The 18,202-nt window shown below is 33.4% G+C and overlaps 2 protein-coding genes across 2 annotated transcripts in view; one reads left to right on the top strand and one right to left on the bottom strand.

The window, feature by feature from the left end:
- The window catches only part of LOC107222881 (dihydropteridine reductase), an 11,326-nt gene extending 10,066 nt beyond the window's left edge, over positions 1-1,260 (bottom strand). Inside the window, exon 1 of the mRNA XM_015662407.2 lies at positions 1,130-1,260. The gene's annotated coding sequence lies outside the window, so the exon portion shown is untranslated. The remainder of the gene's footprint in view (positions 1-1,129) is intronic.
- LOC107222879 (E3 ubiquitin-protein ligase KCMF1) lies at positions 188-18,202 on the top strand. The gene is made up of 8 exons (XM_015662403.2): positions 188-418; positions 2,486-2,653; positions 4,543-4,682; positions 4,787-4,983; positions 6,297-6,489; positions 6,804-7,024; positions 10,201-10,663; positions 15,396-18,202. The coding sequence occupies exons 1-8, from the start codon at positions 403-405 to the stop codon at positions 15,591-15,593; spliced, it is 1,596 nt and encodes a 531-aa protein (XP_015517889.1). The 5' UTR covers positions 188-402; the 3' UTR covers positions 15,594-18,202.

Below are 18,202 nucleotides of genomic sequence, written 5' to 3'. Positions count from 1 at the left end.
TTTCTACAGGTCGGACACGTTCAGAGCCGCCTTTCCTACTCTATCCTTATACTTCTATGGTTGAGCGAGCGGCGGCGAAGACGGCCGAGCGTGTTTCGTGAGCTTCCGCCGGCGATCGGAGGACCTCGCGTGGCTTCGGCACAACTCGGCACTTCCCAGCCCGCAACGCACTCTGGGAGTGTAAATCTAGTGTGACGTCACAGTAGCCTAGTTGGGTTAGGTTTTACGCTGGAATTTGTAACGAAAAATTTTTTGTTTAAACGATTATTGTTTTTTACGCTGCACCTGTCGACCTGATCGCCGTGCAGACTGGTTCAGCGTCGGTCAAGTATTCGTCGTCTGGTATAAAGTGCTCGCGCGCGGCTCGTGCTACGCGGCGTATATGAAATTATTAAATAGAAAATGAGTCGACATGAAGGTACGTGTATTTCAACTTCTTTCGTGGGCTGATCGCGGGCTGGCTGACTGCGAAACGTCGAGCCAACAAATTTCCAAAATCCTAACACTGGGCATCGGATTATCCCCCTAAAAAAGCCAACTCATTCCACAAATACGTCCAGGTGCTTCTCCCAGGCCTGCCGTTCCCGATTAATCATGATAAAACATATTTCGTATGGCCAGGGCATCGGGATATCCCCGAGGAGCGATATAATGTCACCATACAGATGGCACCACCTCATCAGAATCTATTAGAATTTTTGTAAATTACCTTTTGAATTCGATTTTATTTCAATTCCAGATTAAGTGACGATTGCGTAACCTAAGATGACAGGAATTCCGATTTTTCAACCGAACCTCGTCCCCGATTTTCAGACCTTTAAATCCCCGTCTTTGGTGACGGCCGAAAATTTTACTAAGCAACTGTCATTTGGAAAAGCTTACTCTTACACCTTCCTTGAAGTCATTATATCCTTCCGTTTTCTCATGCAGCCTTCCTTTCCCTTTTATTCATGATTCAACACATGTCATATAATGTACCCTTAACTTGCCATATTTGTCATTTTTTGTTTCACAAAAAACACTCTACCAGATTCTTATTCGCCTGGACTTGCAATATCATGCACGACTCTTCGTCGGAGAAGCAACAATAGTTGTAGTTTCTCTTCATTTTCTTAAACTATTTACACACCTTCCACAATTACTTTGCTGAATAATAATTTCATCGGATATATTCCCTTTCAAATAATAAAATATACAGTAGATTCATACAGTCGATTTACTTTCTCTTTTCTCTCACACTTTTTCTCTTTGCCATTGTTTCGAAGTAGCTATTTTACAAAAATAAACATAACTGGGGATATACTTTTGGCTCAAATCCAGCTTACAAGTTGCGTCTTAGTTCACTGTATAGAACTACATATACTAAACTGTTTGTCAACAAGTTGATGAGAGATGAAAGACTTCCCATTTAGCAGACTCCTAGAACACTGTTAATTTTCTGCCAGTGATAAGAGCAATTCTGTTATTACCCTGTTATGTTGACCACTCTTGTTTCTTTTTCCTTAAAAAATATCACTAAAGTTGTAAGGGGATGATTTGTTTCTTTGTTCAGTTGATAAAACTATGAACTATAATTAGATCATTTACCAAGAATTGCGTGTTTTGCATTCTTTATTTGAGTAAACATTTCACCTCTTGGTTTTATACTACGTGCAAACACATCGAGCATAGTTGCCACATGCATTCCTAATTTCTACGATAAAATAAGACAGCAGATAAAATATCCATTACCCTCTGTGCTCCAATTTATTACTGGTTGTAAAATTTTTCATTGGATTGTCGGTTTCGAATGTAAGAATAATTCACTTTTGTCTTATGCCACTATTGTATCACAAGTGTTATGTGTGATTAGTTAATTACTTTTTTATTTTAAATTGTAAGTTAATTTGTGTACACATATTTTTGTAGTGTATCATATAAATAGACAAGTTGACACAGTAATCTCGACCCAGAAACTAAACGTACAGGTTGCTGTCTATTTAAAGCCCCCCAGTAACCTGGATAACTTGACAATTTTGCATATTTATTGAGTATTATAGAAACACACCCTGAGATTTTGATCGATCAAAGTATTTAGCCATAATCACACCATTTCGCACTCTGAAATGACCACCCAGATTTTATTTACTCATCAGAAATTTACCATCAAATCTCAGTATTAGGAGCAAATGAAGTATTCGGTAAAACCTGACGGTTCGAAACTTAAGATCCATTCAAACAACATGCGAATATCTTTAGGCTTGTAAATTTAAGACACAAAAGTAAGCATTTGCGATTCAATGCTGAAAAATGAATTTACTTGTATAAAAAATAATCATTTATCTATATAATCTTCTCTTATTTCTATACGATGTGCATAGCATACACGTATACTCAATGTGTTGATCAATGTTTGAAAAATGCTATGAGATATTGATTAATTAATTCTTTTAAATGATATGCATTTTGTGTTAATCTCTGTTCTTGCTTTTCTTTGTGTCTTCAGGGGTAAGTTGCGATTCCTGCCTCAAGGGAAATTTCCGTGGACGCAGGTATAAGTGCCTGGTGTGCTACGACTATGATCTGTGCGCAAACTGCTATGAGGCAGGTGCTAATACAACACGGCATCTCGTCGATCATCCTATGCAGTGTATCCTGACAAGATCCGACTTTGGTAAAGCTCAATATCTTTCATGTAGCATTAAGGTAGTCGAAAAGTTACAAGAATTCCGCAAATGAATACTTTTCAAAATTTTATATCTCCCTGAAGAATTTTTTTTCTATTTTGTACTGCAGTTTAGTCACAGCAGGTCGGCGTGACTTCTTTATTAGCATAATTAAAGCAACTATCGTGTATTCAGTTTACCTTTTTGTTAGGTAGGAATAGTTTACTATAATGGAATTATTTCCAGGTAGACTAAGAATATATTGAAAGCTATGCATACAAGAAATAAGGACACAAAATAGTTTTTCGAGTTCACGCAAGGCGACGCTAAGTGGCTGATTGTAACACTAATGCACATGTATTGTTCTTCTGACTAGCATACACCGACCTATGCTTAGTGTTCAGAAGCTAGTAGCATATTTCTTCCGATTTTTCGGTTTTTTTTAACTCTAAACGAAAAAGATGTACCTCAAATTTTGATTCACTAAATTTAATCGCAAACTTTATCTACAACTAATACTGGCTTACGAATGTAGATCAGTGCAATATTAAACCTCTAGTTAACTTACTAAGATGTTTTTATTTCTTGAGATCTTGTTATCAGAATTCAATGTTGGAATTCTAAATCCAGCTCACATAGTTTAAGAAAATAATCGAACAATTGAAGAAAATGTATATGAAATTGTATTCGTTCCACAGATTTGTGAATAATTTGGATCTTGATTGTGTTTGCTGATCAACTTACACAAATGTAATTTATAATTAAATTATTCAGCACAGGTTATAGTAGATAAAAATATTTTTCTTAATCCTTGGTCAAAGTCGACTTACAGCCGGAGCTTTTAACAAACTTTTTTTCTTATCCTTATATTCACACTTGTTATAATAATTTGGTGTAATAATTAATATTGTAGTAATTGAAATAATTCTGTTATCACAACTGTGAAGTTTCATAATTGAAGTGTGAAACGTAGGTCTAGAAGAGGTTTCACTTTAATTATGCAATATGCATCATGTACAGTAGATTTGTAATACTAGAATAATCCAAAGACAAGATGGTTGCTATGAGTAACCTACAGAAGTGAGGAATTTTCTTCAAAAACGAAGTATTCTTGAATAAATAATATATTTGTATCATATTTTGCAACCTTCATAAGAAGTACACCATTCACAGTTTTGCTCTGTTGTGTGCAATCTGGATAAAACAAGTAAAAATAAAAAAAATCAAAGCTTTTCATGTTTTTCTTCGTTCACTTGGTCTTTATTATTGCTGTATTTTGTTTTTCAAAACGTGAAGAAAAATTTGTTTATACCTTCACTTGTGCTTAATCCAAATTTTAAAAAATTAAAATTTTTGAAATTTCCATCGATGAAGCTTAATTCAAAATATTTGCAATACTGGACTAATAAGTCAGTGCCATGTTTAGTGTTGGCCATAATTTCACCTTTTCGTTTTAATCCCAAATAGCTAACATACTTTTGCTCAAATTGTGTAGTCTTCTTCCAAATTTTATTTTCAGTTCCAAACTAATTGTACTAATGAAATTGAGAATCTATTGTAACAAATTTTGTTATTAAGGAATTTACTTGAAACTTTCCAATCTAATAATAACCAGGTTGAAGTTAGTAACGTTAACGTAACAAATTATTTTTAAAAACATTACTATTATGTAACTTTAGAACTACTTTGAAAGACTTGAATTCACAAAATATGATTATGTTTTGTTGTATTAGATTTTACCAAATTTCAAACAATGCTGAGGATGCACAATAACGATTTTCTTGACAGATGCATCGTTACCATAATGTTACGAATTTCAACCTTGTTAAAAATAGCGTTATCTCCTTCGGTGGAGAACTGGATTAATTAAGGTAACAATATCTAATTTCAAATATAGAACTCTATTACGGCGGAGAAGGAGTGAGCATTGAGCAGCCGCAATCTCTGACGTGTCCCTACTGTACTAGGATGGGATTTACAGAAGCTACGCTGCAAGAACATGTTGCAGCAGATCATCCAGATACGTCGTTTGAAGTGGTGAGTACATCAATGTATTCCATGCAGTAGCCTCTTCATTTGACACACATCAACTTACTCGTTTTCTTTTTCTTCACTTCTCCTTATTTAAAAATTTTCAACAGGTATGTCCAGTATGCGCATCTTTGCCTGGGGGGGACCCCAATCATGTGACTGATGATTTTGCTGGACATTTGACCCTTGAACATCGAAGCGGTCCAAGAGATTTAATATCCTTCCTTGATGAACCAGCTTCTAGTCGCCACAACGTTCGACGAATGCCACACCCGTCTCGAGGTGTCGGTGCTCCGCGAGCCCGGAGGTATGAGAAACCAGTAAAATGATCACGCCAACAGTGGGTGATGGATTAACCATCAGGTCTTTGTTCTCGTACATTTATTCCTAGCTAAAAAAAAGTTCTCTACATTGTATCTGTGAATGCCTGCGAAAATGTATGTTAACCTTTAGACGGCCAGCCTGGCTCCTGTTAGAGCCAGCAGGTAACTTGGAAACTCGACTGGACGTACTAACTATTTATATACGCTATACGATATAAATCATACCTCTAAAAAATATGGAATTTTAAGGGAAAAATGTCAGCCCTCTAAAGGTTAAAACTTTCCTATAACAATGCGAAATTCTTTGATTAGTTGTGCAAAAACAGTAGATACTCAATGTATTACAAAAACCTCTCCGCTACCTCATTACACAGAATTTTGTGGTTCTTCCATCGGTACAAGTGAAGTTTATTTTACAGAGGAATATTATACTTGAATCAAGGAGTTCTTTGATTACAGAGCATTTTCTGTAGAGGAAAAAATTACCCTGTCATGTTATTGGAGAAAAAAATAATGGTATACTGAAATTGTCTGTAGAACGATTTAACGAAAACGTCAATTTTTCATAAATGCAGTAAAATACATCTAGTCTATAATTTATCTTGTTATTTTCTGTGTTTTTGTTATTTGCTCCAAACGTAAAGTAGATTCTGTCATTTATTATCAATGTACAAGATTGTATATTGATAAAAGTAATTTGAGCACATCTATTTTAAAGCAATATTGATGCCAAAGAGAAGCTATGAATTTGACAATATTTTTTTGTTGAATTTAAAAAGCTGTATGAGAGAAAATTTTAAATATAACAACGTAAGTTGGAGGAATAAATAGTGATTGATTGTCACATATAAATTTGGTTGTAGAGACAAATCTAATCAGAAATTCTTTCTATCACATTATATAGCAAGCGAATTACTATAGTCACTGTATTTCAATAGTTTCTGTGTAAGCGATGGACCTAGAACTTGAGAGGCGGAGAATTCTCAGAATTCGTTTTATGAGCCAAGAAAGTCGCTAGAATCACAAACTATTTGTTTTTTCATATACCATTCTCTGTGCACAATATCTACCATAGCCACATTTAGTAGATCGCATCAGTACCTGCCACCTTTCACACATCTCATCAATGTTTCATGAATAAAGACTTGTAGACTTTTACTTCATTTTATGTTTATTGATATGAAACTGGTCCATTTTGTCATGTATAATCTGATGATCATTTCATATAATTCATTGGAAAGTCAAGCCCGTCATCTCATCTTAGATATTGTTCATTGGAATGACATTGGACCTGCAGGTCCAACATGCATTTTAGTTCATCAGGAGCGCTGAGTCCCAGCAGTCGAGAAGGTATCGATCCAATCACAGAACTCCTGTCTCAACTGTCAGGGGTACGACGAACTGGAGCTGGCACAGGTCAAGGATCCTCTGCACCTTCGCAACTACAACAGTTGCAAATGCAGTTGCAGCTTGAACGTCAGCAAGTCAGGGTACGTTGTAAAGACTTGCCTAGTACACAATGATTTTATTTTTTACAATAGTTTTCTTTTGTTCGTCTTTTGTTTTTTGCTCTTTGCTCTTTTTCGTTGTTATCATGCGGCAAATCGATTAATGTCGAAGTAGCATGTCAATTGTGAAAGATTGTCATGAATATGTATTTCTTTGGTATGACTCCAAGTCTGTCTTAATTTATATCGTACTTGAGACGAATGAACAAGATCGTGCACAGTGTGCATTTTCATATGTTTAGATTTATATATACATGTATGTATGTGTCTGTATTGTGTGTGCTTATGCGAATCAGGCTGCACGGCAACAACTAGAGAGACTGCCAAGGAGACAGCCGCAAGTTATTGGCACAGTTAGCGGGGGTGTGGCCAGCAGTGGACACTCAGCCACAATGGCCAGCGTGGTTACCAACAGCTCGGCCAGCAACAACAACGCTGCTGTCAATGCTAACAACGCTGCTAATCCATCCAACCCATCGTCACTGAACTCTCAGAACTCCATGTTTCTGTTACCCAGGTAAGTTTTGTCTGAAATGCGTCACACTGTAAACTCAATTTCAATAAACTTGCCTAATAAACTGAAGACGGAAGATTATTTGACCATCAAGATGAAGAAAGGGTTCTTACGAGGCATGCACTGTGGCACCAATTGCCATTGCCGATTCTATATTGTGCCTTTAATATTTTATTTGCATTCTTATCTAGGTCAAACCAGTATATTTTTATCAAATCGCAAAGGTGGTTATTATTAACCCTGGTACTGCAAAACTGAAAATCCATGATGTGACTTGGTTTAATTTCATTTAATTACGGAAGGTCATTATTCCCTATCTTTTTCATAAATTTTTCCCTAAAGTTCCATTCACCGAATGGTAATAGAAGCTGAGACTTTGAAAAACCTAAAAATATTACAATAGTTTCCATAGTCTAAAAAAATAAGGGAAATATCGTGGAAATATTTCAAACTGATTCATATCAACAATGGTAATAGCACAATCAAGTGTAATTTAGTGTTTTAGTAAAATCAAATTTTTAAATCAGGTAAAAGATGAAAACAAATCAATGGTAATAGTTAAATCATTGAAATTGTGAAACACTGAAATTCTTCAATAAATTTCACGACCCACTTAGAACTGAGAAACATAATGCATTAACAATTACTTTTATTTTACTTTTAAAGAAAAAAAATAATAATCAAGTTCGGTGAAGATAACTTTTCACTATTGAATGAAACAATATGAGACCCCAAGACCGTATGAACGGTCAATGTAAAGTTCCACAACCACGGAATTACAAAGAACCTGAAAACAGCCCGCTGAATATTAGAATGTTGTATCACATATTTGAAATGAGTCCAGAACGAGTCTCAATTCATACTGAGAATTGTCTTTTCGCTTACAGCATTTGGGAATATTGTCGCGGATAAAATCTCTGGTCATTAGTAATCATGATGTAAACCTACTGCTTATCACAAATGCATAGTTATAAAAACTGTGATCTCATGTTAGAAAGTATAATGCCGATACTTATACATCTTGATTAACTTGGATATTCGTTGCATATGAAAAATGTTTAATAAATGCTGTAAGGTTAAACTCAGATCAACAAATATTATAATTTCTTACATGTGTGCATCACACGTGTGTTACTAATGATCACGGAATACTCATGAAAGTTATCAAAGAAATGGAAACCTGAATTTTTTTTAATAACCCAGTTCATTACTCTTCGTTAAATTCTGAACAAGTATAAATTTAATGAATAATTGAATAGGTAATCAAATGGTAAATCTTACTGATAATTCACAGTGATAATAAATTTGTATATTTCAACGAAATGACTTGCGTCGACATGGAAAAAGTTTTGTTAGCAAGTTTACAGTTTTTTTAAATTACGACAGAGCTAGAGACATCTTAAAATTCTTAAATTTCATATATTATTGCATGAGACTCTGCTACCAAAGTCCTATCAGTTTATAAAATTAATTACAAGCAGTGAAATCAGGTTGAAGTATCAAGTGAAATAAAAAGTTGTTGGCAGATTTATATGTGAAACACCTGCGCTGTTAAACTATCTTTAAAAATGAATGTTAGTGTATGTTTGAAAAATTTTACAGCACATATCTTGTATGTGCATAATTTCCTGACATGATTGTACTTGAATTCGCGATTTTGCTGTTTTCAGTTTTCGTAAATTATCGAAATCTTTGAAAAGCTGTAAATTAGTAACGTAAAGTGCTGTAACAGATCGCACACTTAATTTCGTAAAAAGTCTACAAAAATTCCAGAGCTGATTTTCTGATCACATGTGATAATTAAGTTTGGAGACTCTTATTACCAGCTTTTCCCAAGTAAAATATTGTAAGAATGACTTTTTCAAATAGATCATGAACCTATTTTTTAATACCGAGTATTACAGGACTTTATTTATTAAATGTCTGAATTGGCATTATTAATTCGAATTTCAGGAGGGAAAAATTATAATTTGGTCAGAGAAACGACAGGGAATTCATTCGACTATATTTAGTGACCATTATGTTTCGAAGCAAGCCAAGTAATTTTGTTGCATTCCGTCTTGAGGGAAATGATTATTATTATCTTAAATCAATTTAGCAACTTCAAAAATTTGTTGTCTCTGCTCTTCATAATCATTATTAATGCATTCTAAAGTACGGAAATGAATGCATAATTGGCCTTAAAATGATTGAAATTTTTTTTCATGTATCCTATAATCCAAATAAATAGTTAACAGCTGCTCCAGTGTGTTCAGGATGTTGACGAGCATTGGCATGATTTTCATCAGCTTTATTCCTTTACTATATCACTTGTCTTAAAAACAACAGAAAAAAATGATGAGATATCTTTGATGGGAACAATAGCAATGGCTCAATTACAAATTGAAAAATACAAATATAATTTGTAATTAAAATAAAATCATGTACAAATTGCTATTAATATTATATAAGCGAGATACAATTGTTTCTAGTGTCTTTGGGCGGATATAAAAACTAGTGCGACCATTGACAAAGTCTACTAAAAACTCGATTACATTTTTTGAAAAACAGTGATAATGGGTTATTTGTCTAATTTGTAAACCTTGAAACCCGAAAAATTTTTTTTTATTCACTCACATTTGCTCGTTTTGCATATCTCTATTCCATTTTTTATTGGTGTGTCCAGAAAAAAATCATAATGAGATTCTTACTGTGATATTTTAAAATCACCGAAACTTTTTATAGGATTTAATCACACTTTTCCAGCTCTGAATATAGAATTTGAAAGTATAGACATTTGTTGGATTTGTACACAAAAAAGTGCTATAAATAGGAAAGGGAAAAAAACAGTAAATAAAAATATTCTGTATTGAAACTGAACAAAGATCCTCTAGACAGGCTATGTATACATGTAAACCAAAAACTGCATGTCATCTGTATGCTGGTCATTGCCAAACTAATTTGCGAACACTATATTTTGCCAAAAAGTGTGCAAAAAACAAATCAACCTCAATGATCACATCACATTAGATTTTGTAAACTTCAACCACTGCTGAAAAATCTGTTATCCATAAAATAACTGAATAATTTGAAAACCGCACTTTTCAAGTGATTTTTGCGTTTACAATGGCATCAAATTTGACAACAGATCTTGAAGGTTATACAAAAGTATTAATATATCCTCCTCCTCGGTTGCGCAGGTGCATGACGAATACGCTGTCCGACTCCCAGCTGCAGATTATTGAACGAGAGAGTGCAAACAGGAGTTTGTTCACGCGGGAGATTGTCGTAAGCACATTGTCTCAGGCTCTGCCTGAGCTGATTCAACAATCGGCTGTCCAGACTCCTGGATCGACAGCAACGACAACACCAGAAACTCCAAGCGGTGTAGTGGCACTGGTTCCGGCGAAGAAGAGTAACTCGAACCAAGAAGTGAAAAGGGATCAAACAACCACGAACAAATATGTTGTCCAACAAAATCCACAGCAGCAACAATCGCATCAAACTCTACAGACAGGAGCGGCTGCCACAGGAAGTCAGTCCCAAGCCGCAACTATGGTCGGCCCTACAAACCAAGGACTTCCTCCTAATCCCAATGCGGTCTCTGCTCAGAATACACCCATAGTCCAGACTTTAATGCACAGCGTATTGCCGCAGCCATTGGTGAGCTTTGTTACTTTGTATGTTGATGGAAGAACGTAGAGATAATTGGCCTTACGGGACTTACTGTGTTTCACTAAGGAGTTCAAAGCTTTGGGCGGAATTTTAGTTTGGAGTAGTTGAGGACTTGTTCACATTTGAATGGAATAAGGTTCGGTAAATTTAGGAAAATGAAACTATTCCCTGGTAGACCCAAAGCCACAAACATTTACCCGGGAGTAACTGTGTTTGCTTATCTTTAGTCAATCCATTCTTTGACAAAAGTTTTTCATTGACTTTATTTGAACAGAGTGTCAAACGTGAGGTCTCATAGTTTCGAATCAGTTCCTTCTACTTTTCTTCCAAGACATCGAAACCAATTTGAAACTGTCTGCAAAGATGAGAAATAAAGTAAAACTACTAAAATTTCACATATTTTTGAACACTTGCTCTACTGTTACAAAAACCGTTATTCTAATTAGTGATTGGCACAAAATTGTTGTCTTGGATTCAACCACCGGTTATTATGCCTCTTCGATCAATTTAGTTATAGTGATATGTGTAAAAACTCTTCCAAATTTGAATTCCGCCAAAAAATATGTTTAAGCATAAAGTTGGATTATGCATCCTCGCTTCTACTTGAAAAAGTCCTAACTGTGCATACCATTATAGAGATTTGCGAGATAAGGCACTTTTGTTATTAATTATAAAAAATTGATCTCATTTCCACTCTTGCTGTAACAAAGATAATTAACAGTCTTCTGAATTAAAACTTTGGAATTACATTCTTGAACGTGTTACCTTTGCAGTTTTTTTTTTTTTTAATGTTGGTTTAATTGGAATAACATTTGAAGAAAAAAAAAAAACTTCTTTGACGTCTTCTGAACATTTCGGCCACTGAAAATTTAAACCTACTTGAACATCTCTTGAATGCCAAAACGTTAAACGCATTGATGTGTTATTTGGATAACGATTTGCAAATAATATAAGAACTATATTCAGTAAAACATTCCATAAATTTATAGCACACTATTTATTGCAGAACACGTTCAAGAATATGCATAGCAACATTCAAAGTCAAAAAACCACTGATTGTAGAGATATAACGAGTTGAAGTTATAACAATAAAAACTTTCTACATATATTTCATATATTTTGTAACCTTTTTTTTTTATAATAATTACAACGATACGCCATTTTATTTTATACTTGAATATTTTTGTGGAAATAAGAAAAGAATTATAAGACCACACCGCATACGTATGACCTTATTTAAATTATCAAAATATTGCTACCCTTTATCCGAGGATGATTGAACAAAGACATAATGTTTCAGCACAAAAAATAAACAACACAGAAGTGAAACAAAAAGTATACAAGAGACTGCATCCTATTGATGCTAATACGTTATATGCCATGATTCATATTATTTTACATAATGACTCTTTAAACTATGGAAAATTATCATTTGTGCTGACACAGATTTTGAGGAATATTTTTTCAAAATTTACAGAATAGGCGGGTTACTTTACTTAGAAACTTAAAACTGAATAACGGCTTTAGAAACAAATATTTGAACAATAAGAACCGATCGTTTTATCTTTAGAGTCAAGGTAATGATGGGTATGAAAGAATATGGATTAGATTCGAAATTGTGAGGGTCAGATGTTCATGAGTTGGTATTGAATACTCCGTACAGATATGCATCCACACTGAACTGAACCACCAAGTGATTGCACATTTTGCAAAATAGTTTATATCTGTTATTGCTTATTAAAGAATAGCCCATCGACACATATTTCAGTGGAATACAGGTAATATGACTCAAAAAATTCAAGGACACTGTATAATGGTAAACCTGGCAGTGGCACGCAGGAATTTAATCTATGGGAAATATGATACAATAAGTTTTTGTCAATGCACATGAAGCTTATTACAACGATATTTTCTTTTTTCACACTGTGTGCGATAATTTTTATGAGCAGACAAACATTATATCATACTTTCCAAGTATTACCTGCGTGTCAAATAAATCACTTTATATCAAATATTACGTACCATAATTCCTGTCGACATACCACACAGTTGTATCTTAAATTTTCTGTTTTATAGGCAGCAGTGTATCGAAAGAATTTAGATCTACTAAAAATTTTGTGTGCAATATTTCTTGTGCGCTGAAATTACGAGTGGTAGTGCTCAATGAGCCATTGTGCTATATAACAAAACATTATGCCAGTGTACCAATGACAAGGATCTTTCTATTTCGTACTTTCGTTTGACAGAGCAGATTTGTAGCATTAAATAGGGATGTGTAGAGATGCATAAGTGGTTTTTAGAACTTCATTATACCAAATAAAAACAAATGTAACAACATCATTCAATTTACGCGTGCTTATTTTAATTCAATTTAATTATCATTTAATTCCATTGTTATTCTGTGTGGGATACAAGAAGATAGGACGGTCTGATAATCACTCGCTGTACTTCATACGTACAACAAAAATGACACTGCGTTTGATGGACAACAGTGTTCGGTAAAATTGTAATTTGTAATTGACACAAAGTCTATGACAAAATACAATCGGGTCGTTCCACGTGAATACGAAAAAAATAGTAAAACAGATTCTCACAAACATGTTAGGATATTTGTTACCGTGTAGCACAGAATAGTTTGTTTTTTCATAAATTTTCATAAAACAACAATTTCATAAATGAGCCATTGATTTCGAAATTATGAAACGTTCTTAAAATCACACATTTTTTAAAATGATATATCTAGACTAAATCGAGCTACAGAGTTTGTCATTTCAAAACTAATAATCCAGACTATCACGAGATAGACAGAGAAAAATTTGTCAAACAATTTTTTCATATTTTGTTTATATCACGACATCTTTTCAATGCCGCTACCACGTCGTTTTTCTCATTATTTTACATTAACCTAGAGTAATATTTTTGTAGAAATATGAAAAAAAGATTTAAAAGTGAATTTTCTTGCTTGAGATGAAAAATAGAAAATGGTTTGAACATGAGAGTACAGTTTCTTTTTCAAGTAAACAGATTTGTTTTGAGTTTATACCATGTAGGAAATAATTATAAAGGTATTTGGTTGAAAATAAGTATCTACATCCGGTGTTACTATATGAAAATGACTAGTTGAAATACCCTGTAGCTCAATGCGATCTCCAGATATTATTAAAAAGCTGTGTTTTGCAAAGTATGTTATGCATCCGAAATAAATGACTTTTTCGACGTTTTTTACTCGTGCTCGTTTGTTGGCCATTATGACATCCCAATATTTATGACGACATCGAAAGAGGTGAGGTTTAGTTCGTGATAGGATTGGCATACACTGATTCAACTATATCTTATTTTAGATACCAAATCCACACATAATACATTTGTAATATGCAATTCAGACCCAACCAAATACTTACGTTGTGAAATATCTTTCCAATTCTTAATTGCTACGAAGTCAACTACAAAATATATTGAAATTTCGCATTGGCATGAGATGAATAACAAAATGCATTTATGATGCAGAATTAAGATGAGACCAAATGCAAAGTACCACTGTAAATTATAATTGAGCGGAGCTCAATTACTTGAATATTGATATTTTATCGAATAAAAATATCCAATTACACTTGAAATCTATAATCAAAGCATATACAGATATGAACCACTTTCAAAAATTGTAATTGAATTTATGTAAACAAAAATTATAAATGTAACCAACATAATTTTTGCTTTTAGTTTTTTTTTTTCATGAAAATTCACTAGATTGAACTGTTAGCTTAGATTTTCAAGTATTACAAAGAGAATCATTAAAACGTCCAATCTAATGCATTAATTCATTCCCTAAAGTTTCTCATACACTAAAGCCACATACTCGTTTGAAAGTTTAATCTTCTGTTTTCGTTAATCAGCCATTGAAGAAAAAAAATTTTGTCTAGATTAAATTTTTAACATTAAGTAAAATCCTCCCATCAATTATCATAATTAATTGTGAGCATATCAAAAGAAAATCATTTTCACAATTGCTAACAGTTGCACAGTTTTCTAAAAAAATCCACGAAAAATCCTAATAATTTCTAGGAATTTTTTAGGAATATCTTAATTTCTGTGCAGCAAATTGAATTTGTCAAATTTATGGAAAACATTGGGCATTTTTTTGAGATACTCAATAGAAAAACAAGTTCAAAAAGCATCTCGAGCTGTTCCTAAAAATTTATTTGATGTTTACATGGAATTCGTCTTAGTCAGGGATAGTGATAAGAGCTTTCCAGGTTTTCAATATAGGAAATGAAGTTCACAAAGAACATAAGTCCTCTCCAGGAATCCAGACTTATTAGAATAGTTCAAACTTTTTCAGAACTAATTCAGAATTTTCTCTCAGGACTGTCCAAAAATATGGAATAATTTCTAAGAAACGTTTACAAAAAAATTATGAGAAACTTCTAAGAACTTTTTTTCATCAGAGTGATAAATCATAATTTTTCGCTTCACCAGACATTCTTTGTAAAGTAATATGTTTCTGTATTTTACATTTATATTTAAAACTACACAAAAAGTGGTAAAATTTAATGGTATTTAAGAAATTCTTAGCTGTAACTCGTATGTATATTGTCCAGCCCTGCGCGCAGCTAATAATGTTACCTCTGTAGAACTGCTATATGTACTGGATTTAAGTATATTGTATTTATAAATTTTTCTGGTTTCAATAAATAATAATAATATTTGTTTCACACTTTAGGTACTGCAACAGCCTCTGTCCCCAGCGCCAGTAAGGAACACTGGAACTGGTACGATTAGGGAGCCAGTTGCTGCTCCAGCGCCAGCTTACATGCGGGGTGGCGTAGGTCCTGTAAGTGTGACAGGACCGTCACGCAGAAAACCTGTAAGAGCTGTCGATGGGAGGAACCAATCCACTGAGCCGCCGCCACCACACTAACCCCACCCTTTTGCCGGAAAAAATTACCCCTATAGGCCCTCTAGCACTAGTCCTAGCACTGTTTAGAACACCTCATCATTATTGTTATTATTATTATAATATTATATATTGATAATTATTTGAAATACCCCCGACCCCCCACTTTATCTTCTTCTGTACCTCAGCGTAATTTCTTTTGCTGTAGTACTTTTTCTGCCTCATTTATTCCACATGACAACTTAAACCACCTTGGTGAAAGGTAGTCTGCCGATAGATGGCGAGAGTTGAAAATTTACTACTGCTGCTACTACTACTACTACTGCTACTGCTACTGCTACTGCTACTACTACTACTACTACTACTACTATTACTATTATTATTATTAATTATTATTAATTATTATTATTGTGTTTGAATATCGTGATATTTGAAACAGTATGCATATTTTGATTGAAGAATATTTAATAAATATACATATACTCTTGTGCTTTTCCGCTGATTGAAGGACTGCTAATTCGGTAACATATACACACACGAACTTGCTACATGTAGACTGTGATATGGTGAAATTTCATTTCGCAAAAAGACTCGAGACATACGTATATTTCTGGGAATGGTGAAATAATAGTAAATGTAAAATAAAAAGAATAAACTGTTACACGTCGGGTGGAATAATATTTTTTGCTGTGTCCATAATTAACGCGGCTGACTACCTCTTGCAATTCGAAAGGCTTTAACAAGGAAAATGAATCAAATGAAATAATAATTGATAATAATTAGGTTATATAATTTGAAAGAATCGTATCGGGGTCATTTTTGATTATGATACACTACTGCTATTAGTATTACGACTACTACTACTATGACTACTGAGTAAAGTACTGCTTTTGAAACTCGCTGCTGGTGCCGCTTCTGTGGATTTAGACTACATACTGTAAAAAAATATTATTCTGTTTGTTAACTGTTGTCATTTGCCAAATCCTTATTGTTCAATTGAGTTTGATTCTTTATCTGTCACATGACTAATTTATCTTATTTTTTGGGGGGTAGTTGAACATTTTTGAAAATTAAACTACAAATCTGTGAATTGAATGTAAAAAAAGAAACGTTACAACCAAAAATGTTTTAATATGCGTGAATGAGAAAATATTTTATCAAACGAGAGGTGAAGAAATAAATTCGGAAAAATGAAACGAAAAATGCAAAATTGCAAAATATATTACCTGGCATGTGATTCTTGTTTGATAAGGACGGCAAAAAAAAAAAAAAGGAAAAAATACTACTCGTTTGCAGTAATTATTACTATACTAATTATTATTAATATTATTATTATTCGTTGAGTACGTTTTATACCCATGTGCTAACTCCTGGACATGCTGAAGTTTCCTGGTAAATGCATATTGAATTATACCATACGCTGTAGTTTAACATATAAAATATAACGTGAGATACGTTTGTAAAATCAATTGGTGTCTCATCAATTAATTAATTAACAATATAAAGAACACTTGAGTAATTAACGTGGTGAGTAAGTATTATCATTGGGTTAATTGGATTCTAGAAGAAAAAAAATTCTTGATGCTGTTGATATGTACAAAACGAGAGAAAATGCATTGAACAAAATCAATATATGAAAATCAGAAAAAACAAAATGTAGGTACATGAATACTAATTTCAATCTAACTATATCTATAGTCAAGAGCATTATGATATTCTTTGTTCTATCAGTGTGCATAGTGTACAATAGTACTCGCTCCGATGTGATTCTGATTTATCAAAAACAAAAAAACGAAATTTGTAAAATAACTTAAGTTATAAATAATAAATGATAAATATAAAGTTTTAAAAATACCTAGAATTTAGAACATGGTGTCAAACTTACTCAATTTCAAATATCCCTAATTATTCCTAGAGATTATTACAGTAGGCATCAATTGAAGATAAATCATTGGTGGATAAATCAATCTTAATTTATTATTACTTGGCAATCAAAGAAATAACTATTTTGAACAGAATTATTACTTTACTAATGATCATTTTGCATCTTTACATCATATTACCATCAATATTTCCTTCTTACATTGGCGCCAACTGACTAACATTTCAAGCGACATGAAGGATGATAAACGTTTTCTGATGATGGTCGGCCGGGACCGGGGCCAAAACGTCAAATAAAATTATGTGACTGTTTTATACCCAAGAACTCCATTCACTCATTACCTAATTACGGCAATGAAGTCTGTCAATGTTAGATCAATATTTAGTTATGCGATCCACTCTTTTCTATTTTCGACCTCATTATCGCATTATTTTTCCTCCTCACGTTTCAAATCAATTATTGTACAGTACAACCTAATTTTTATCTAAAACTTGTTGCTCGATTCTTTGGATTTACGATTGTAATTTGAGAAACTCTACAAGTAACACGCACTATTAAAAAATAGAATGAACGAAAGATGATAACTTGCTAAATTTTTCACATCACCTATTGTAAAAATGAACGGAGCCCAACTGGACACGTATTCGATAACATCCACTACATTATAGTACATTTTTACAAAATTGAATTCTCTGTAATGCACGTTCATCATGTGTATTGTAAACGAATAAAGCTGATCGGTATAACTGAA

Source organism: Neodiprion lecontei, chromosome 3, assembly GCF_021901455.1.
Source record: "Neodiprion lecontei isolate iyNeoLeco1 chromosome 3, iyNeoLeco1.1, whole genome shotgun sequence".
NCBI lineage: Eukaryota > Metazoa > Arthropoda > Insecta > Hymenoptera > Diprionidae > Neodiprion > Neodiprion lecontei.
The sequence above is the reverse complement of the archived record's forward strand: the minus strand, read 5'-3'. Positions and strand labels throughout refer to the sequence as shown.

What these genes read in the sequence shown, in the direction of transcription:
- LOC107222879 (XM_015662403.2), top strand. An exon ending in TTGAACGTCAGCAAGTCAGG is followed by an intron (nt 6,490 to 6,803) that starts GTACGTTGTAAA and finishes TATGCGAATCAG; the next exon opens with GCTGCACGGCAACAACTAGA. An exon ending in GCGTATTGCCGCAGCCATTG is followed by an intron (nt 10,664 to 15,395) that starts GTGAGCTTTGTT and finishes TTCACACTTTAG; the next exon opens with GTACTGCAACAGCCTCTGTC.